Below are 19,636 nucleotides of genomic sequence, written 5' to 3'. Positions count from 1 at the left end.
TGTAATCTGCGGCAGAAGGCGGTCTCGGAGATATCCAGGTCCGATGCCAGGTCTTTGTTGCTCTTCTCTGCACTCTTTCTAGAGTCTCAATATCTTTTTTACATCGTGCTGACCAAAACTGGATGCAATAGTCCACATGTGATCTCAAGTCTGTTACCTTCAAGTAACTCTCAACACAGTGTAACCTGCTGGAAGGAGGTTTAGTAAGGTATAAGAAACGTAATACCTTGTGCTTACGGAGGCTTCCTGGACTAGTAGGTGTAGAGATTGGGGATTGCTTTGATTTCGGTGTGGAAAGCTGGCTACTTGATGTTCCATTTGCTGTCAGGGAACAAAAGAAAAATCACTCATGAATGAAGATCAACATTTAAAAAAAACTCAGATTACATTCTAGTTTGTGAAATCTATAGCTGGGAAACAATGATTTGGTTATTTTGGATGGTCTCACTTTTCTGGCTTCATAACTAGAGTTCTGCTTATTTTATTTAGTGTGGAGACAGATGAGCAAAGACATATTAGAGGCCACGGCGACAGCAATTCTGCATATGGTTTCTCTACTATGCAGAGCAAAGGTGTTGCATAAACATCTGAATTGCTATATCGACCCCTCTGAATTTGCCAATTAGCCAGAAAAACAGTAGGAAAAAGAGGTGGAAGGAGGAGGCCAGGTGAATAGTTCCAAATACAGATAGTCCTTGACTTACGACCACAATTGACCCCAAAATTTCTGTTGCTAAGCAAGACAGTTGTTAAGTGTGTTTTGCCCCATTTTATGTCCTTTCTTGTTGCAGTTGTTAAGCAAATCCTTGCAATTCTTAAATGAATCATTTGTCATGGTTCCGACAGATGAAACTCCTCAAAAGAACTTCGAGGCATTGTTTACCTTAAAGAATCTTTTATTCAAGTAGTATAATATCAGCACTACATAATTGAAGCCAAAAACTGAATTCCCCTCCCCTGGGCAGAGAGTATCAAAGCACAATTCCCTCCTCCAATTAACTGTCATAAATCACTTTCCCCAATTAGCTTGAAGTCCGGGCTTCCTCTCCAGCTCGCCAAATCTTTATCAGTTCTTGGCTCAATAACCTTGATTCTCACGCTAAGTTTAGTGTTGTCATGTCTAGCTAGATTCTCATTCACATCCCCCCTCCTCCCAGCATCATCTAACTCTAAAAGCAAAAGGGAAAAAGATGGCTACATTTCCATCTGTTGTCAATGCAAAACATTCGATGTTAGCAGCGTTGACATCATTTGGTTGTTAAGCAAACCTGGCATCTCTCTTGACTTTGCTTGTCAGAAGGTCGCAAAAAGTAATCGCATGAGCCCAGGACACTGCAACCGTCATAAATAGGAATCAGTGGCCAAGCATCTGAATTTTGATCACATGACCCTGGGGATGCTGCAATGGTCGTCAATGTGGAAAGTGGTCATAAGTCACTTTTTTTAGTGCCTTTGTAACTTTGAATGATGACTAAATAAATGGTTGTAACCAGTGGTGGGATTCAGCTGGTTTGCACCACTTTGGCAGAATTGGTAGCTATTTTTTTGTTGCCCAGACCCAGAATGGACTTCCGGAAGCGGCATCCACACCGAGAACCGGTTGTTCACATATTTGAATCCCACCACTGGTTGTAAGTCAAGGACAACGTGTACTAAGTTGTAAAGAGAAAGACAGAGCACTAGAACTACAGAGAAAGTTGCCATTTTTGTCTTTTCAACACAGCCACAGGGCAGGCTAAATTAAAACTATTAATCGTTAAGGTTGATTAGCTTAATAACTAATATGCGAATTATTTCACAAACTGTAACTATTTTTTATAAGCTGCTTTAAGATGCTCTCATTATTTGCGATGACGTCTTTGAATCCCTTGCGATTTTTTGCTATTATGATGCCTTATAGAAGAAGATTGTGAACCATCATCAGCCAATTCCAGGATTCCATTTTGCTTCCTAAAGTCTGATTAAAGCTTGAAATGGAGGGAAGGATGGATGGAAGACTACGCCTGCTTTTTCTTTGCAGAAATCCACCAGATATAAACCTAGCAGGGCTTAATTGCTTCATGAAGTCCGTTAGAGAAGCACATAAATTTAAATGCCAGGGCTCACATATTCCACCTGCTGTTGTTGTTCTCCATGGAAACTGTTCGGCACTCTGCAGTTTAGAGAAAGAAACTCGGTTCTCAGCTAGAACTGCACCCTGTATGGTAATTTATATGAAAACAGCACAGCCCATCAAATGTAGCCAGGAATCCTGCGTGAGTGTCTCCCTGTAATAGAGATTTATCTTTAAAAAATCTTTGGGCTTTTTGTGGTTCATGGTGAGGCTTGACAATTGTATTTGATGGACTGGTTCTAGCAGTGCCAATAACTGAACTTTAATTGAATGAGAATCAACAGCCTGGTGCTTTCTTGGTGCGAGGAAACCCAGATGTTACAAATTTGCTGATGAATTTTGTTCCAAGTTCATTAAAGAAAGGGGCATTTTTGCAAAATAAAAAAAGATAATCAGTTGATTTCCATTTGTATGGCTGTACGTTTTCCTTCAAAACAGGAGTCAGGGAGTACAGAATCACAGCCTATAGTGGTATGTGGGAATGACCTTGAGTCACAGAAGGAAAAGATGCAGCTTAGATCATCATGGTAAAAATGTTATTTCAGCCCATGGAAGGAAAAGGGATGTGGGGAAGTCTCTCAGAATAGACTATCCCTAGTTTTCTAGAATGTAAAAAGTAAAGGGGGGTAGAAGTGCTTTTAGACGGCTATTGTAACCTTACAATAGAGGTAGTGCGAGGACTCACGGTTCATGCTTTGTGTCTGGGTTATCTCAAAGGGCTGACACAGCCTAACAACTGCTGAAATTAGCATATTCATCATTCTCCATTACTACAATTTATAATAAGGTGGAGGGAAAGCAAACACAGATAACTACAAGCTCTATTTGCCATTAATCTCTGCAAATGCATTATAATGTTCTCTTGGCAACTGACTGCAATGGCTAATTCTTGTCTTCTGTGGTTTTCCTTCCATTAACTTCTCAATTGAGCCTCTGGTTCTGGAATTCGCAGTGATAACAGAATAAGAGAATAAGAGTTGGAAGGGATTTTGGAGGTCTTCTAGTCCAACCCCCTGTCAAGCAGGAAACCCTATACCATTTCAGACAAGTGGCTGTCCAGTCTCTTCTTAAAAACCTCCAGTGTTGGAGCATTCACAACTTTGGGAGGCAAGTTGTTCCACTGATTAATTGTTCTAGCTGTCAGGAAATTTCTCCTTAGTTCTAGGTTGCTTCTCTCCTTGATTAGTTTCCATCCATTGCTTCTTGTCCTGCCTTCAGGTGCTTTGGAGAATAGCTTGACTCCCTCTTCCTTGTGGCATCTTGGAACACTGCTATCATGTCACCCCCTCATCCTTCTCTTCATTAAACTAAACATACTCAATTCCAGCAACCGTTCTTTATACGTTTTAACCTCCAGTCCCCTAATCATCTCTGTTGCTCTTCTCTGCACTCTTTCTAGAGTCTCAACATCTTTTTACATCGTGGCTATCAAAACTGGATGCAGTATTCCATGGCATTATAAAGTAGTATTAACACTTCATGTGATCTTGATTCTAACCCTCTGTTAATGCAGGCTAGGACTGTGTTGGCTTTTTTGACAGCTGCAGCATGGCTGGCTCAGGAATTCTGGGAGTTGAAGCCCACGAGTCATAAAAGAGCCAAGGTTGCCTACCCCTGTTCTAGTCCAACCCTGCCTACTGCTGGAACCTTCACTCCATTCTGAACAAATGGCTGCCCAGTCTTTTCTTGAAACCCTCCAAGGACAGACAGTCCACAAGGACTTGAGGAAGCAGGCTGTTCCATCGTTTAATAACTCGGATGGTCAGGAAATTCAGTTCTCTCTGTGTGGGGTCCTTGGTGCTCTCTAAGCTTGGTAATTATTTTGCAGACATTTCATTACCCAACTGGGTGACATCCTCAGTGTTGTGGTGGCACAGTGGTTAGAATGCAGTATTGCAGGCTAATTTTACTGACTGCCAGCAGTTCGATTCTGACCCGCTCAAGATTGACTCAGCCTTCCATCCTTCTGAGGTTGGTAAAATGAGGACCCAGATTGTTGAAGGAAAATATGCTGACTCTGTAAACTATTTAGAGAGGGCTGTAAAGCACCGTGAAGCGGTATAGAAGTCTAAGTGTTGTTGCTATCATCAGTGCTAATAAGCGTGAGGTTGGCCTCTTATTTATATACAGATGCTTGCCCTGCAATATTGAGAAGGTAGAGTTTCTCCTTCAGAGGGGCATTGTTTTCTGTTTGATTGTTTGTCTGGGGTTAATCCCTGCTTATCTGGATGTTGGTTGCTGGAAAGGATGTGTTCTGTCCTTTTTGTCTTCCCCACACTCACTAGCACTGATGATGTTACCTATTTGGGTAATGAAACTTCTGCAAGAAAACGGCCAATCTCAGAGAGCACCAAGGGCCCCTCATTTCAACCCTGACCGAGAAACATTCTTTCCTGCCCATCTCACTGTAAAACCTCTCCCCACAACATGTGCTCAGTTCCTTCCATAGGATCCTAATCATCATCCACCCCCATCCCCCACCTTGTTTTTTTTTTAAAAAATGGAGGCCTACAAGGACAGCAAAGGAAGACTGAAGCTACTCTGCAGCTGTGTCAGTTCCGCTGAGGGATTGCCAACAATTGATGTGACAACCCAGAGAGATGGAAGCTTTTGTCTGTTACGTTTTATTTTGCCCAGCTCAGTGTTGAACACAAACACTGCATTATTGTTGTTAATTTCTTGCTTCATGTCAACCTCTTCAGCTACTTGATCTTGCCTGATGGGTACAATGCCAAAGGATTTAGAAAGTAAATACTAGGGCAATCAGAAAAAAAACACACTTCTTTGCCTATAGGAGATTGAGTAATGCTTCCTATTGTCGGCAGATCGATCGGTCCTTCCTTAATTAGAAACTATAGCTGAGCTAAACATTTTATCCTGCCCTATTTTCTCTGAATATATCGAAGATGGGGGGAAAAATGAATCAATCCCTTCTAATCACAGGACGGGAGAGAGCAAGAAAGATTCCCATTACTGTTTGGAGGTAGCAACCTTTCCTTCTCTTCTAAAGAATGCTTTCTTTCTTTTTTAAAAATAAAATTAGAGGTTTTTTTTTTAAAAAGTAAAGAGATAAAAACAAACAAAAACTAATAATTAAGATAGAAGGGCAGGAAAAATAAAAGAATGAAAATGAAAGCAAAGCTGAAAGAATGCCGCCTTGAGTTATTTGTAAAGCAATAAAGGTAGGATAAAAATCCAGTAAATGAAATAAACAATAAACGAATAAAATAAAAAGAAATACAAAAGATGACTCCCAACTTTTTTTTGCCACAGATATCAGAATGAATTCATGTTAAGCTTTTACTCTATGTTTACAACACAACTTCCATTGTTTTCTGTTATCTACTTTTTTCTTATCATCCAGTCCATGTATCATAATTTCATTTTCTTTTTCTGTCTCATGCGAAAGAAAGAAGGAAAGAAAGAAAGAAAGAAAGAAAGAAAGAAAGAAAGAAAGAAAGAAAGAAAGAAAGAAAGATAAATCCAGCAGGGGCTTCCAATCAGCACTGACATTAATTGATGTCTTTTCTTGAATCAAAGCTGCCCATTTCACATCTCCGCCAGCTCCAAGAATTTCATCAAACTGTAGAACGACTATGATTTCCTGCTCAAACCGTGATAGTTTCTAAGATAGCATCATTTGTGCAGGGCTGTTGTGAAGAACAAAGCAACTAAACTAGTGCAAAGAAATTGGGCTCCCTCCATAAGAATTCCATTGAAACTCTCTTTTCCTTTGAGGGAAACTTTGAATCCACATGATCTTTTATCAAACCCAACGAGAAAGGCTAGGAAAAACAAAAGATAATCTTGGGTTCCAATTTTAACAAAGTTTTCATCCACATAACCAGTTTGCTTTAGTGGTTAAGGCAGCAAGCTAGAAACCAGGAGGCTGTGAGTTCTAGTCCTACCTTAGCCATGAAAGCCAGTTAAGAGGATTTGGGGCCAATCACTAGGAGACTGGGAATTCTAGTCCTGCCTTAGGCATTTGGGCCAATCTCTCTCTCTCAGCTCAACTGGCCTCACAGGATTGCTGTGATGGGGAAGATAAGAGGAAGGTATGCTGAATATCTTCATTACCTTAAGTTATTTGGAAAAGGCAGGATATAAACGAAACAAAACAATAAAATCTCACTTCTTCTGGAATGCTTCAGATGACACAACTAAAGGCAATAAATTACTGCTACTGTCTTACTCACTACTAGCCTGCTCCCTTGTCCAACAGTTTGAATGGGTTAGAATTAGGGTGGACATCATAAACAAGATGAGCCAGGTTCCTTCATGGACTCTTCCACAACACTGGAATTGGCTAGTGTCCGATCAAATAGGAATATGCTTCTGAGTTACATTAATTTATCCTCCAGATCCACGAGGAGCTAACATTTATTTGTTGGAAGAGAACAATCACTCACCATCCTGAAGGTTACCTGAATCAGCTGGTGATTTGCTCCGGCGCAAAGGAGCGGGACTTTTCGCAGAGCTCTTTTGTGGGGTTGGAGATGACTTGCTACCTGGTGTAGTGGGTGGGTTTCCTTTCATTACTCGACACTCTGTAAAAGAGACAAAACCAGAACATACTCACAAGATCCCGGTAAATGTGATGCTTTTCAGAAGCTGAACACCTAGAATATCGATGTCCTTCAGATGAACGGAATTCAGGTTTCCCAAATTATCTGCAATGTTCATGCTACCTTCTTTAAACTCTGGAAGTCCACCTAGGTGGAGGACATCCAGGCTGGAGAACTCTGATTTGAACCAGCTTTTCATCCTGGTTCCTCCCACACATACGTGATGAGGCAGTAACTCATGTCTCGTAAACTGTCTACTCCTTTTCTGATCCCAGAGCTGCACTAGAGAACTTTCAAGAAGTTTGAAAAGCCTTTGCAAAACTTCATGGTATCAAATTAGTTTGATGAAGCTTCACTGAACGGACAGATCAATCTGGTATTGCAGCGGCTTTAGAAACTCGTCATAGTTTAGTAAGACTGATGGAAAACAACACTTGATCTAAATATTGGACAGGGATGCCTGGCAGAATAATTTCACTTTGTGCTAAATATACCTATTCCTAATTCCTATTCCTCCCAAATTATCCATCTGGGTTTGAAATAAGGCGTTGTATTATGTTTCTACTCATTCTAAAATGTCACCTCAAGATCCAGCTTTAGGGTCCTGAATTGGGAAAATACTTTATACACTCTAAAGTGTGTATCTAAGGGTCACCAATCTAATTAGGAATTATCAATTTTAGCTGCAATGTAATCTAATGGAAGGATGGATGGATGGATGGATGGATGATGCATGGATGGAAGGATGGATGGATGGAAGGAAGGATAGGATGGATGGATGGATAAATGGGTAGATGGATAGATGAATGAATGAAGAAATGAAGAAATGAGTAAATAAATTGAAGCTGTGGAGGAACCTCAGTTCCTATGAAGCATAGGAACTGATACAGAAAGATGTGACATTCACTCTCCCAAACTTTCTAAAGCATCCTTTTGGAATAAGATCCAAAACATTTGGAAGCTAATAAAAAGAGAGGAAAATCAAGCAAAGGAGATCCAGATAGTGATAATTTCTTACAAATGGTGACAATTCCCATAAAAGCAAGGGTGTCTGTCATAGTTGGAGAAGCAATTTGTACAGCGATCTTGCTTAGTTTTTACAAACTATTAAACATCTTTAATAGATTCCAAATCAATCAGTGTTTCTCAGCAGAGAAGGCAGTAGGGACAACTGAATGGAGTCTTACACAACTGCCAGGTTTTCTCTAAAGGAAAAATAACGAAGCAGATTTATAGAGGGGATTTGGGGGAGGGTACAATGTGGCAAGAAGCGAAAAAGACTTTGATGAGATTTACAGCCTTCTTGTGAAACACAAAATGTTTCTTCTTCATGCACTTTTAATGGGGAGGGGGAGAAGGATCAGTGGGGAATCACCCATGGTTACCCTCAGGAATGTTAAATTTTAAAATATAAATAAGTGCACTTTTGTGGATATTTTCCTTCTTGAATGCTAGAAGTGTCCTTGACTTGTAGTGGACAATGAATCAAGAATTTCAATTAATCAGAATAGAGCTGGAAGGGACCTTGGAGGTCTTCTAGCCCAATCCCCTGCTCAAGCAGGAGACCCTAGACCATTCCAGACTGGTGGCTGTCCAATCTCTTCTTAAAAATCTCCAGTGATGGAGCACCCACACTGGTTTATTGTAATTTATGTTAATTTATTCAGATAATTATAGAACAGAATAACAGTTGGAAGGGACCTTGGAGGTCTTCTAGTCCAACCACATGCTCAGGCAGGAGACCCTGTACCATTCTGGACAAATGGCCATCCAGTCTCTTCTTGAAAACCCCCAAGGATGGAGCACCCACAACTTCTGGAGAAAAGCCATTCCACTGGTTAATTGTCCTCACTGTCAGGAAGTTTCTCCTTAATTCCAGGTTGCTTCTCCCTTGATTAGTTTCCATCCATTGCTTCTTGTCTTGCCTTCAGGTGATTTGGAAAATAAGTTGACCCTCTCTTCTTTCTAGCAGTTCCTCAAATACTGGAATATTGCTATCATGTCACCCTTAGTCCTTCTTTTCTCTAGACTGGCCATACCCAATTCCTGCAACCATTCTACATAGGTTTTTGTCTCCGGGCCTTTGATCATCTGCACTTTTTCCAAAGTCTCAACATCTTTTTTGTAGTGTGGTGACCAAAACTGGATGCAGCATTCCAGGTGTGGCCTTACTAAGGTTTTATAAAGCAGTACTAATACTTCATGTGATTTTGAATTGGGTTCCAGTTTGGGTAGGTTGGGTTCTAATGAGATATATAAAACGCAACCTGGATTCTATTGTGATTCTGGGCAATATTATTTAATGTAAAATGTCTAATACAAATGCAAGGTAACCCCCAACGTAGCAGGAAGCCACCCTTCCCCTTTAAAAAATAACAACTATGCAAGAGCTTTTACCATTTTCATCCAGAGAAAAGTCATCTTGGGCATAGCGGAATTTTTCCGGGCCGCAAGCGATAAATACATCGTCATCGCCAAAGAAATCATGAAGGCAAGTTACCTATCGGAAAAATAAAGTCATTCATTTAGTGTGAGTTGGCAGCATTCATTTTATGGCTCAGATTTCTCAGAAACATCAAACTGTTTCTCTCCTTCTGCCCCCCCCCCCCCAGTATCTCTACTTCCCTTTACGCAAACCATGACACAAAATGTAGTGTAGGCTCGAAATAAAAAAAAAAAGAATCATCTATCATTTAACGGGGTGACAGGAATCTGTTACTTTGAAATAATGCAATGGTATGTTAAGCTTTCTGTTTTACAGGTTCTGTTTCATTCCAAATGATCAACTGGGTGATTCCTTCCCGTGGCTTTATTTTAGCAGTTCCTGATTGTTTACATGATTACACAATTACCAAAGCTCTCTGGACAGGTTGCAAGAGTAGTACCTGACATTTTATATCAGAAGAAGGCTTTAAAATGGAAAGTGTATGTCTGATAGAATAATGCCACTTCACTGAATCTTCTGGTATGGGGGATCTCTCCCTTGGTCTCATCCTGCTCTCCACTAGAAGAGAAGATGAGATAGTTGATAGTCCATCCTCAGAGTCAACTTGAGACTGATGACCTTCTTAACTCCTCATGACTGAGGGGCTTACACCAGAAACCAAGACTGATGGACCAAAGTTTTTTTCAGAAGATAAAGTCACTTCACTGAATCTTCTGGTACAGGGATCTCCCCCTTGGTCCATCTCATCCTGCTCTCCACTCGAGGAGAGGATGAGATAGTTGATAGTCCAATCCTCAGAGTCAACTTGAATCTGGTGACCTTGACTTCCCAGGCCTACATCAGAAACCAATGGACCAAGTTGCCTCAGAAGGTATAGATGGGTGGTGCTTGAGGCTCAGTGGAGAAGTAAGTAAGAAGTAAGTCCTTCTTGTTTCAAACTAATAAGTTTTTTTGAACTATGGTGGGAAGAATTCAGAAACAATGTAGTCTCCAATCTCTGAGCTACCTGAAGTTTAAGCCAACCTATGGTTCTAGAAGGTCTAACTTAAGACCCAGAGTTTCTCCCAGGCAGAGTTAAAATACCACATAACAAAACAATTTCACTTCCTTGTTTCATGCAAGGGAACAACAAAGACGAGGAGTATAATAAGTAAGAAAACAAAAAGTGTTCCTGTAAGCTTCTTGACAAGTACAGCTGTGACAATTTAATTTTAACATATTGTAAACTATCAGTTACAATTACACAGTGACAAGAAAACTACCTTCCTGGAAATAACCATTTCACAGTCATTCCTGTCACCTTCTCTTTAGGGACTTAAAATATTAAGGTGGCTTGGAACTAGAAACACAGAGGGAATAAGACCTTAAAATTGGGCTTCTATCTGCATCTATCTGTCTGTCCATCCATGCTGCTTTTACAATCCTATCTAGATCCATCAATCGATCATCCTATTTCAACATCCATCCATCCATCCATCCATTCATCCATCCATCCATCCAGCTTCTACAGCCCTGCTTCTATCTAGATCAATGATGGTGAAACTTTTAGAGACCGAGTGCCCAAACTGCAACCCAAACCCCACTTATTTATCGCCGGGTGCCGGGTAGGCGTGGCCCACTTGATGGGCGTGGCTGTAGTCATGGCATACTGGGTGGGTTTGGCCAAGGTGGGTGTGGTCACCTCAATGTTGCTCATGGGGAGGGATGCCTGTGGGGGCCAGGCAGGGTTGGGGGAATCCAGGGGATCTCTGGCAGGTGGGCAGTGGGCAGGAGGCTCATCCTGAGGAGTGAGGCAAGGCGAGGCAGGGCAGGGGTGCCATTGTCGCAGGGCAAGGCGAGGCAGGGGCCGGGGCAGCTGCTGGCTGACACCATCGTCCCCCGCACACAGAGGCCAGCGAGCGCATGGGGGCCGACAGTGTGCAGCAGCAGCCACAGCCTGTCGGCCCGTCAACCGATGCACTCTGGGGCTCTGCAGCCCACCCCCAGCAGTTCAGAGAAGCTGCCTCTGAGCTGGACGGCCGGCCGACAGCTGAGGAGGCGATGCAGTGGGTAGCGCCTGGAAAAAGGAGAGCATGTGAGGCCGGTGGGGATGGGAGGGGGGAGGGAAAGCAGCCATATTGGGATGCATCCAGCCAGGTGGGACCTCGGCGAGTTAGCAGGTGGCTGGTTGAAGAGGGACAGTTGCCATCTCCAGGGCATGGTGTGCGTGTCCACAGAGAGGGCTCTGAGTGCCGCCTCTGGCACGCGTGCCATAGGTTCGCCACCACTGATCTAGATCTATTAGTTGATCATCCAGTTTCTATCTACACCTGTCTATTCATCCATCCATCCATCCTGCTTCTACAGCCTTGCTTCTATCTAGACCTTTCAGTTGATCATCCAGTTTTTATCTGCATCTGTTTATCTCTCCATCTCTCCATCTGTCCATCCATCCTGCTTCTAGTCTCTCTCTCGCTCTCCCTCCCTCTTCCCCTCCCATTTTATTCTGCTTCTACAGACTTCACTTCTCTAAGGACCTGTAGCCAATTAAGGAAAGAAACTCGCAGCTGCCTTTCCCAGAACGAGCGCACCAAACAATCTCAAAGTTTGGAAGGCTGTGAGGCTGAAAGAGCATATTAGAAGGAGGCTACAGGAAACCATTTCTGAATTTTTACCAAGGAAACATGGCTATGGCTATGTAGTCATTAGGAGCCAAGCTCAAGTTGAAATTTAATATCCTCCCACGATCCATGCCAGTTCTATATTGAGCCTAATAAATACTTTACTTCTAAAATAGCTGACACTCTTTCAAAGACGGGGGTCCACTTTGTGTTCATCCTAATCAGTTGTTCTAATTATACAGAGCAATTTGTCCGGAAATAGAATTCTCAGGGAAAAAGCTAGCAAAAATACTTCTAAACAGAGATGCGGTACTTCATTAATGCTTCTAAATGCTTCTTTGTGCGCCTAGCAACAATCATGGCCAGGAAACAGAAGAACAGTTGATTTCCAGAAAGTGAGATAACTGACACAAGCAAAGAGAAAAGTTGCAAAATTTATTGGCTGCATTTCCTCACTGAACACAGTCAATGGTTTGTTTGTCCAGATTTAATTGTATAAAGCACAATTGGTGGCATTCATATATTGTGCTAAGCTATGAGCCTGAGTTTGTAAATTATAGGCACTGGAGTTGCAGAGAAGCTATGCCCTGAAATCACATTATGAGTAAAGTAAGCCTGCATGAGTAAAGAATAGAATAGAATAGAATAGAATAGAATAGAATAGAATAGAATAGAATAGAGAGTGTGTGGTTTTGTGTGCTGCCTGCATCCCATGGGGCTTTGCTTGTTTGTGTAGACCAATTGCTGGCATGCTGTGGTCTGGCACTGGTCCACGGACCGGGGGTTGGAGACCCCTTGAATATGGAATAGAATAGAATAGAATAGAACAGAACAGAACAGAATGCAAAATAGAAAATGGAATGGAAAATAGAACAGTACAGAACAAGCAGAATAAACAGAACAGGACAGGACAGGACAGGACAGGACAGGACAGGACAGAACAGAACAGAACAGAACAGAACAGAATAGAATAGAATAGAATAGAATAGAATAGAATAGAATAGAATAGAAAATAGAACAGAACAGAGCCGAACAGAATATTCTTTATTGGCCAAGTGTGATGGGGTACACAAAGAATTTGTCTCTGGTGCATAAATTCTCAACATATACACAAGCAACAAAATGATAAATCCTAAATTACAACCCTAATTCATAAGATACAACCAACAGAACAGGTGACAGTCACAAGATAACCATAGGAATAGGTAATAGGAGAGATGAGAAGGATAATAGTAACACAGTTGTGCTACATGGTTAGATATCCTTAGGCACAAGACAGTGCTGTGGGAATTATATAATAATTTTAAATGAAAGAAAATAGGCAACAAGATAGACCTGAGTCACTCCTGGCACTAAGCTATGTTTGTTGAAAAAACCCACAGTTATCAGGATTCACTTGCTTACGTTAAGTCAGAAACAAAATTTGGGACTTACACGTTGATTTGATAAATTGGATTAAGCCAAACCTGAGCAAATCATATCACAGCTTTGTGCGGTGTGTGCCAGTGTCGTTTTTGCACTTCACAGCCACTTTAAGGCACAGGGTGATGGGTTCTCTCAAGAGGCATATCGGGCTTTCCAATTCCACCATATAAATACAACTGAATCCCAAATGAGTTTGGCAGTTTAACGTTCTGTTAAAAAACTAGAACAATAAAATAAAAGAACAAAGAGAGGGGTGTCCAGAAAAAGGGGATTCTGGGAAATAAGCAGATTTTCAGTGTTTTGAGGAACCTCATCAGGATTTTTTTGGCCTGGAATGTGAGTTGAGGCTGACTTTCTGGGATTGTTTGCTGGATGCTCCAGTAGCTACGCTTAGAGGCGAGTGATATTTCTCGGTGGAAGAATGGCACCCGTGCCTTGAGGCGTTGGTATTAAGATGTCATTTCAATATTTTCATAAAACACGTTACTGAGCATTGGGTAATGAGCACTGCCAAATTACACAAGTGTTCCTCTAGAAGAAAGAAATGAACAGATGGCGACTGTGGAAGAGAAGATGGCAGCAAGTAGCTCGAACAACTTCACTGTAGGATCATAAAAATTATGTTTGGGGGAAAACGAAGCCCAGTTGCAGTCCTTGTTACACGCTCTTTTTATTAACAGAATAACAGAAGTGGAAGGGACATTGGAGGTCTTCTAGTCTAAGCTCTTGCTCAACCGTACCAGACAAATGGTTGTCTAGGATCTTCTTGAAAACCTCCAGTGATGGAGCACCCACAACTTCTGAAGGCAAGTTATTCCATTGGTTGATTGCTTTCGCTGTTAGGAAATTTCTCCTTAGTTCTAGATTGCTTCTCTTCTTGGTTACTGTAGTTTCCATCCATTGTTTCTTGTCTTGCTTTCTGGTGCTTTGGAAAATGGGGTGACCTCCTCTTCTTTGTGGCAACCCCTCAAATGTTGAAAGACTGCTCTCATGTCACCCATAGTCCTTCTTTTTAATAGACTAGTCATACACAATTCCCGTAACCGTTCTTTGTACGTCTTAGCCTCCAGCTCCCTAATCATTTTTGTTGCTTTTAATGAGGTTTATGAAGATTGTTTTTTATTTAATCCTCATAAATCCAACCCTAAATATAATGACCCAATGAGCTGCTTGATCTAGAACTTCCTTGCTATACCATGAAGACAAACAAATCTTTTAAATATGAAGGGGTGTCAACACTGCAGTTGATTAAGATGATGATGATGATGATGATGGTGATGATAATAATAATAATAGTAATAGTAATAATGATGATGATGATGATGATGATGATGATGATGATGATGATGATGATGATGATGATGATGTTGGAAGGGACCTTGGAGGTCCTCTAGTCCAACACCCTGCTCAGGCAGGAGACCTTATACCATTTCGGACAAATGGCTGTCCAGTCTCTTCTTAAAAACTTCCAGTGTTGGAGCATTCACAGCTTCTGGAAGCAGATTGTTCCACTGATTAATTGTTCTATCTGTCAGGAAATTTCTCCTTAATTCTAGGTTGCTTCTCTCCTTGATTAGTTTCCATCCATTGCTTCTTGTCCTGCCTTCAGGGGCTTTGGAGAATAGCTTGACTCCCTCTTCTTTGGGGCAGCCCCTGAGATATTGGAACGATGCTATCATGTCCCCCCTCATCCTTCTCTTCATTAGACTAGACATACCCAATTCCAGCAACTATTCCTTATATGTTTTAGCCTCCAGTCCCCTGATCATCTTTGTTGCAAATAGCAACCGACTTAGAAGTGTGTTTCTGAAGTCTGCTCAGAAAACATTTTTGGACACTCTAAAAGGTGTGCAAAAAAACTTCTGGGATGGTCTGTCATTTCCAGCCTATCTGAGAATAGGTTAATGTTGCTCTGGGAAGCCTATAGCCTTCCAACTGTGCATCAGCTTGAATTAAAATAGCACACACTTGGCCATTAGGCAAATTGCACCCAATATTAACATTAAGCTGGAAGTGAATATGTTTGGGGAAATGTTGGTACCTCCAATACTTGAGGAAGCCAATTAGTCTCAAGCTGAGATGCTTTTTTATTCATATGAATAATGTATTTGCAGCCAGGGATACCAGGCGTTGGATTATTAACCTCTGTTAGGGAAAAGATTCATTGGTCTACTAGAGTCAACAGTGCTGCAATAGTGGCCTGAAGGTGTCAAAACATCAGTGCTTAAAATAGTCGAGGATTCCTCTTCCGATCAATAATGAATGAGCACTTCTTAGTGTAAATTCTAGACCTCTGTTTGAACTAGCTAGATTTTCCACCTTGCTCCAAGCTAATCTGACTTTCCTCTTTGCAGTCTTTGCAAAAAAGCTGCAAAAATCACATGGTAGGAAGATACTTAATTTCTAGACCTGCTGAATTTTAAGAAAGGAACTACCTACGTCTTCACCACGGACCCCCTTTAAGTGCCTTTTGTGGCCACAGACCATGGCCAAGACTTAATTTAAGATCTAAATCATAATATTTCTTCAAGACATCGCAGCACCTCAGGTTGAAAACCACTGATTAATTTTAAGAAATTAAGGTTAATTTCTCATCATACTACCCAAACCCCAAGCATGATGGCACAGCCATATTGTCAGGTCCTTCTTAAAGGCCAGATGTTTGGAGCCAGTCTAAATTCTGGAAAACGTATGTTCCAGAATATGGCTGCCATCTTCCTGTCAGATGGTATTCCTTAGTACAATGGCCCCCAACCTTTTGGGCACCAGGGACTGGTTCCATGGAGAGAGGGTGTGGTTTTGTGTGCTGCCTGCATCTTGTGGATGGGGCTTCACTTGTTTGTGCGGCCTGGTTGCTGGCATGCTGTGGCTCAGTGCTGGTCCATGGACTGGGGGTTGGGGACCCCTTAGATGAGACCCATAACATATCTCTCCTACTGGATGTGATGGGACAGGTAGATGTACCCAAGGTTCCTCAAATATCCCTCAGTTATGGCTCTGTTGTTGTTTTTTTGAACAATTTACATATCAATAGAGTTCCCTAAACTGTTTGACAGTGAACATTTTAAAGGACTTACATGCTGAGTGAAGGATTTCTTATTCCAGATATCCTAGATCAGGGGTAGGCAACCTTGGCTCTTTTATGACTCAGGAATTATGGGAGTGGAAGTCCACGAGTTATAAAAGAGCCAAGGTTGCCTACCCCTGCCCTAGATCAAGGAACCACCAAGAATACCCCCACCAACACAGGCAGGGCAAGCCACTACATATAAGCAGATGGCAAACCTCACTCCCTTGTAGCACTGATGATATCACCTAGTGGGGTAATGAAGTGTCTGCAAGAAATCAACCAAGCTCAGAGAGTGCCAAGGACTTCACAGTCCTGGGATCTCTCACCAACTAACGTTACTGGATGAATCTGAATTCTACTAGCGATGCAACTGAACAAGTTTACGCAATGCCTTAATGATGTGTGTGTTATATCATTGAATTCAAAATGCATTAAGCTGACTTGGCAACATTTGGTATCTCTCCTTTCTGCCAAGCAGACCCCTGGCCTTTTGCCTGAAAATCCTATTCTGAGGGCAGGACCCTGTTTAACACTGTGAGAAGAAAAAAATACAACTTCCTTTCTTCTAACTTTTCATCCTACACACCTGAACCATGCCTGCCTAGGGCACTGTGTTTCTTACATTAAATGCACCAAAAGACACAATGCCCTTCCCTTAAAAAGCTCCATCCTCTACTCTTTTTCAATGCCTTTTTTCATCTTATTCCTATCTTAAAAGGCATATCAAGAAATAGATATTCCCACAGTGGTGATCATGAGAATGCATGATCGCTGAAGCTCAATGTAGCAAGCAGAATCTGGAATGCTTAATTTTTTCCCCCTTGAATTATAAGCATCAGCTTGTCTCTAGACTATAAATATCCTTGCTACCCTCATCTCTTGTTTTAGTTTAAGCTGGAAATGGATGTCAGAAAGCCTTTAAATATTAGATAAGATCCAACGAGTAGAACAGTCTAATTAAAGACTCAGCTTTTACTGCCTTCATTCATTTTTATGGCCATTACTAGAGGCGTATGTGAGGGACACTCCCTTGCTATTTGCTTCTGAAAGATGCTTCAATGTATTTTTACTGGCTAAATCATATTTTTACAAATAGATAAAAAATGTTAGGCTAATCACTTTAAATATGCTTAAGAAGCTCGAAACAGACTTCTATAAGAGGGATCCTTGGTGCTCTCTGAACTTGCTAGTTTTCTTGCAAACATTTCATTACCTAAACTAGGTAACATCATCAGTATTTGTGTAATACTATTAGTACTGATGATGTTACCTAGTTTGGGTAATGAAATGTCTGCACGAAAACAAGCAAGCTCAGACAGCACCAAGGACCCCTCATGTCAACCCTGAGCTACTAATATTCTCCTTTATTAGACTTCTGTAATGATTAAATTGCACCAGAATCCATAACAGGAACATAGGTTATTAGGTAGAGATACGTTATTTTTTTTTTCATAGCAAAACAAGTTCTACCTATAGATGAGATGGCACCAAATGATATTAGAACAGCACAAAAAGAACTGGGAAAAGCTGTAAAATATCAGAACTAAAAAAATTAAAAAATAACATTATGTACAGAGAAGAGCCACAAAGATGATTAGGGGTCTGGAGGATAAAACATATAAGGAACGGTTGCTGGAATTGGGTATGTCTAGTTTAATGAAGAGAAGGACGAGGGGGGACATGATAGCAGTGTTCCAATATCTCAGGGGCTGCCCCAAAGAAGAGGGAGTCAAGCTATTCTCCAAAGCGCCTGAAGGCAGGACAAGAAGCAACGGATGGAAACTAATCAAGGAGAGAAGCAACCTAGAAGTAAGGAGAAACTTCCTGACAGTTAGAACAATTAACCAGTGGAATAACCTGCCTCCAGAAGCAGTGAATGCTCCAACACTGGAGGTTTTTAAGAAGAGACTGGACAGCCATTTGTCTGAAATGGTGTAGGGTTTCCTGCCTGAGCAGGGGGTTGGACTCGATGACCTCCAAGGTCCCTTCCAACTTTATTATTATTATTATTATTATTATTATTATTATTATTATTATTATTATTATTATTATTATTATTATTATTATTATTNGACTAGGTAACATCATCACTGCTAGTGGAATGTCTGCAAGAAAACAACTAAGCTCAAAGAGCATTAAGGACTCCTCATTTCAGTCCAGAGCTACAAATACTGTCTTCTCCTTTATCAGTAAGCAGAGGTTTCCCCCCTAATTATTGGTGTATTTGGAATTATAATAATCGAATTGTCAAAACAGACAAAATTAAGATGATTTAACCTCCCAATGGTTAACAGATACTGGTCAATATTTGATTTTGATACTTAATTTTAAGAAAACAGCTTCGCTTGGAACCACAATTACAGAGGTATTTGGATTAAGGAAAGGATAAGACTTGAGCTGACCCTAGATTCAACATGTCCTGAGTATTCGTTGGAAGAGAGAGACTATGCGAAACCACAAAGTCAATATAACCCTTGCCCTCATTGTCCCACATTCTCCATGGAATTCTCGGAAAGACCATGTAGAAGCTTCAACTGGTTCAGAATTCTGTAGCTCCGTTGTTATTGAGCACCTGCCAACATGAACGGATGACATTGGAGCTCCAGACTCTTCATTGGCCTTCAACTGGCATCTCTCAGCAATTCAGGATGCTGGTTTGGAAAGCCAGCCATGGCTTGGCACCAGAAAATATGTAGGATCACCTTCTCCACTCAATTTCAACCTGGCTGGTTTGGACATTCCAGAAGAACCTGTTTATGAACCCCACAGGAGGTTGAGGTTGGTAGGCATGACTTTTTTGTGGGTGCATCTGCTCTTCACCATCACTCCATTAACTTTCCACAAGCTATTAAAAACCGAATTATATCAGAGAGCCCTTTGGGAGCATGAACTGACCCCTTTGGGCTGACCGATCAATGGTTGTGTCGCCTTTGATTAATTGTTTTTATATTCTTTCACTGTGGCTGTTTTATTGCTTTTCTCTTGATGTATGTAACCGCCAAGAGTTTTTTTATTATTATTATTGCAGTGGAGTACAAATCTGATCAATAAAGGCTCTATCTCACTATGATATAATTTACAAAATGATGTATGGTTGGTCTATGACTCCAGAAAAATTATCTAGAATGTATAAAGGTGTTTCAAATTTATGTTGGAAATATAGACGGTGTGAAAAGTCATTTTGATCATGCTTGGTGAACTTGTAAGAAAGCCAGAAAATGTTAGGTTTAAATACATACAATGATGCAACCGCCAAGAGTTTTTATTATTATTATTATTGCAGTGGAGTACAAATCTGATCAATAAAGGCTCTATCTCACTATGATATAATTTACAGAATGATGTACGGTTGGTATATGACTCCAGAAAAATTATCTAGAATGTATAAAGGTGTTTCAAATTTATGTTGGAAATATG

General features: G+C 41.0%; 1 protein-coding gene across 1 annotated transcript in view; it reads right to left on the bottom strand.

Annotated features, from left to right (window-relative positions):
- Positions 1–19,636, bottom strand: part of DCX (doublecortin) — a 63,604-nt gene that overhangs the window by 2,093 nt on the left and 41,875 nt on the right. The window contains exons 3-5 of the mRNA XM_015821577.1: positions 9,076–9,178; positions 6,523–6,660; positions 227–321 (exon numbers count right to left, since the gene is read on the bottom strand). Coding sequence (XP_015677063.1) covers positions 227–321; positions 6,523–6,660; positions 9,076–9,178 — 336 coding nt within the window. The remainder of the gene's footprint in view (positions 1–226; positions 322–6,522; positions 6,661–9,075; positions 9,179–19,636) is intronic.

The sequence above is a fragment of the Protobothrops mucrosquamatus genome, unplaced genomic scaffold (assembly GCF_001527695.2).
Source record: "Protobothrops mucrosquamatus isolate PMUCROS unplaced genomic scaffold, P.Mucros_1.0 scaffold1355, whole genome shotgun sequence".
In the NCBI taxonomy this organism is placed as follows: Eukaryota; Metazoa; Chordata; class Lepidosauria; order Squamata; family Viperidae; genus Protobothrops; species Protobothrops mucrosquamatus.
Note: the sequence above shows the minus strand (reverse complement) of the source record. Positions and strands in the feature narration are given on the sequence as shown.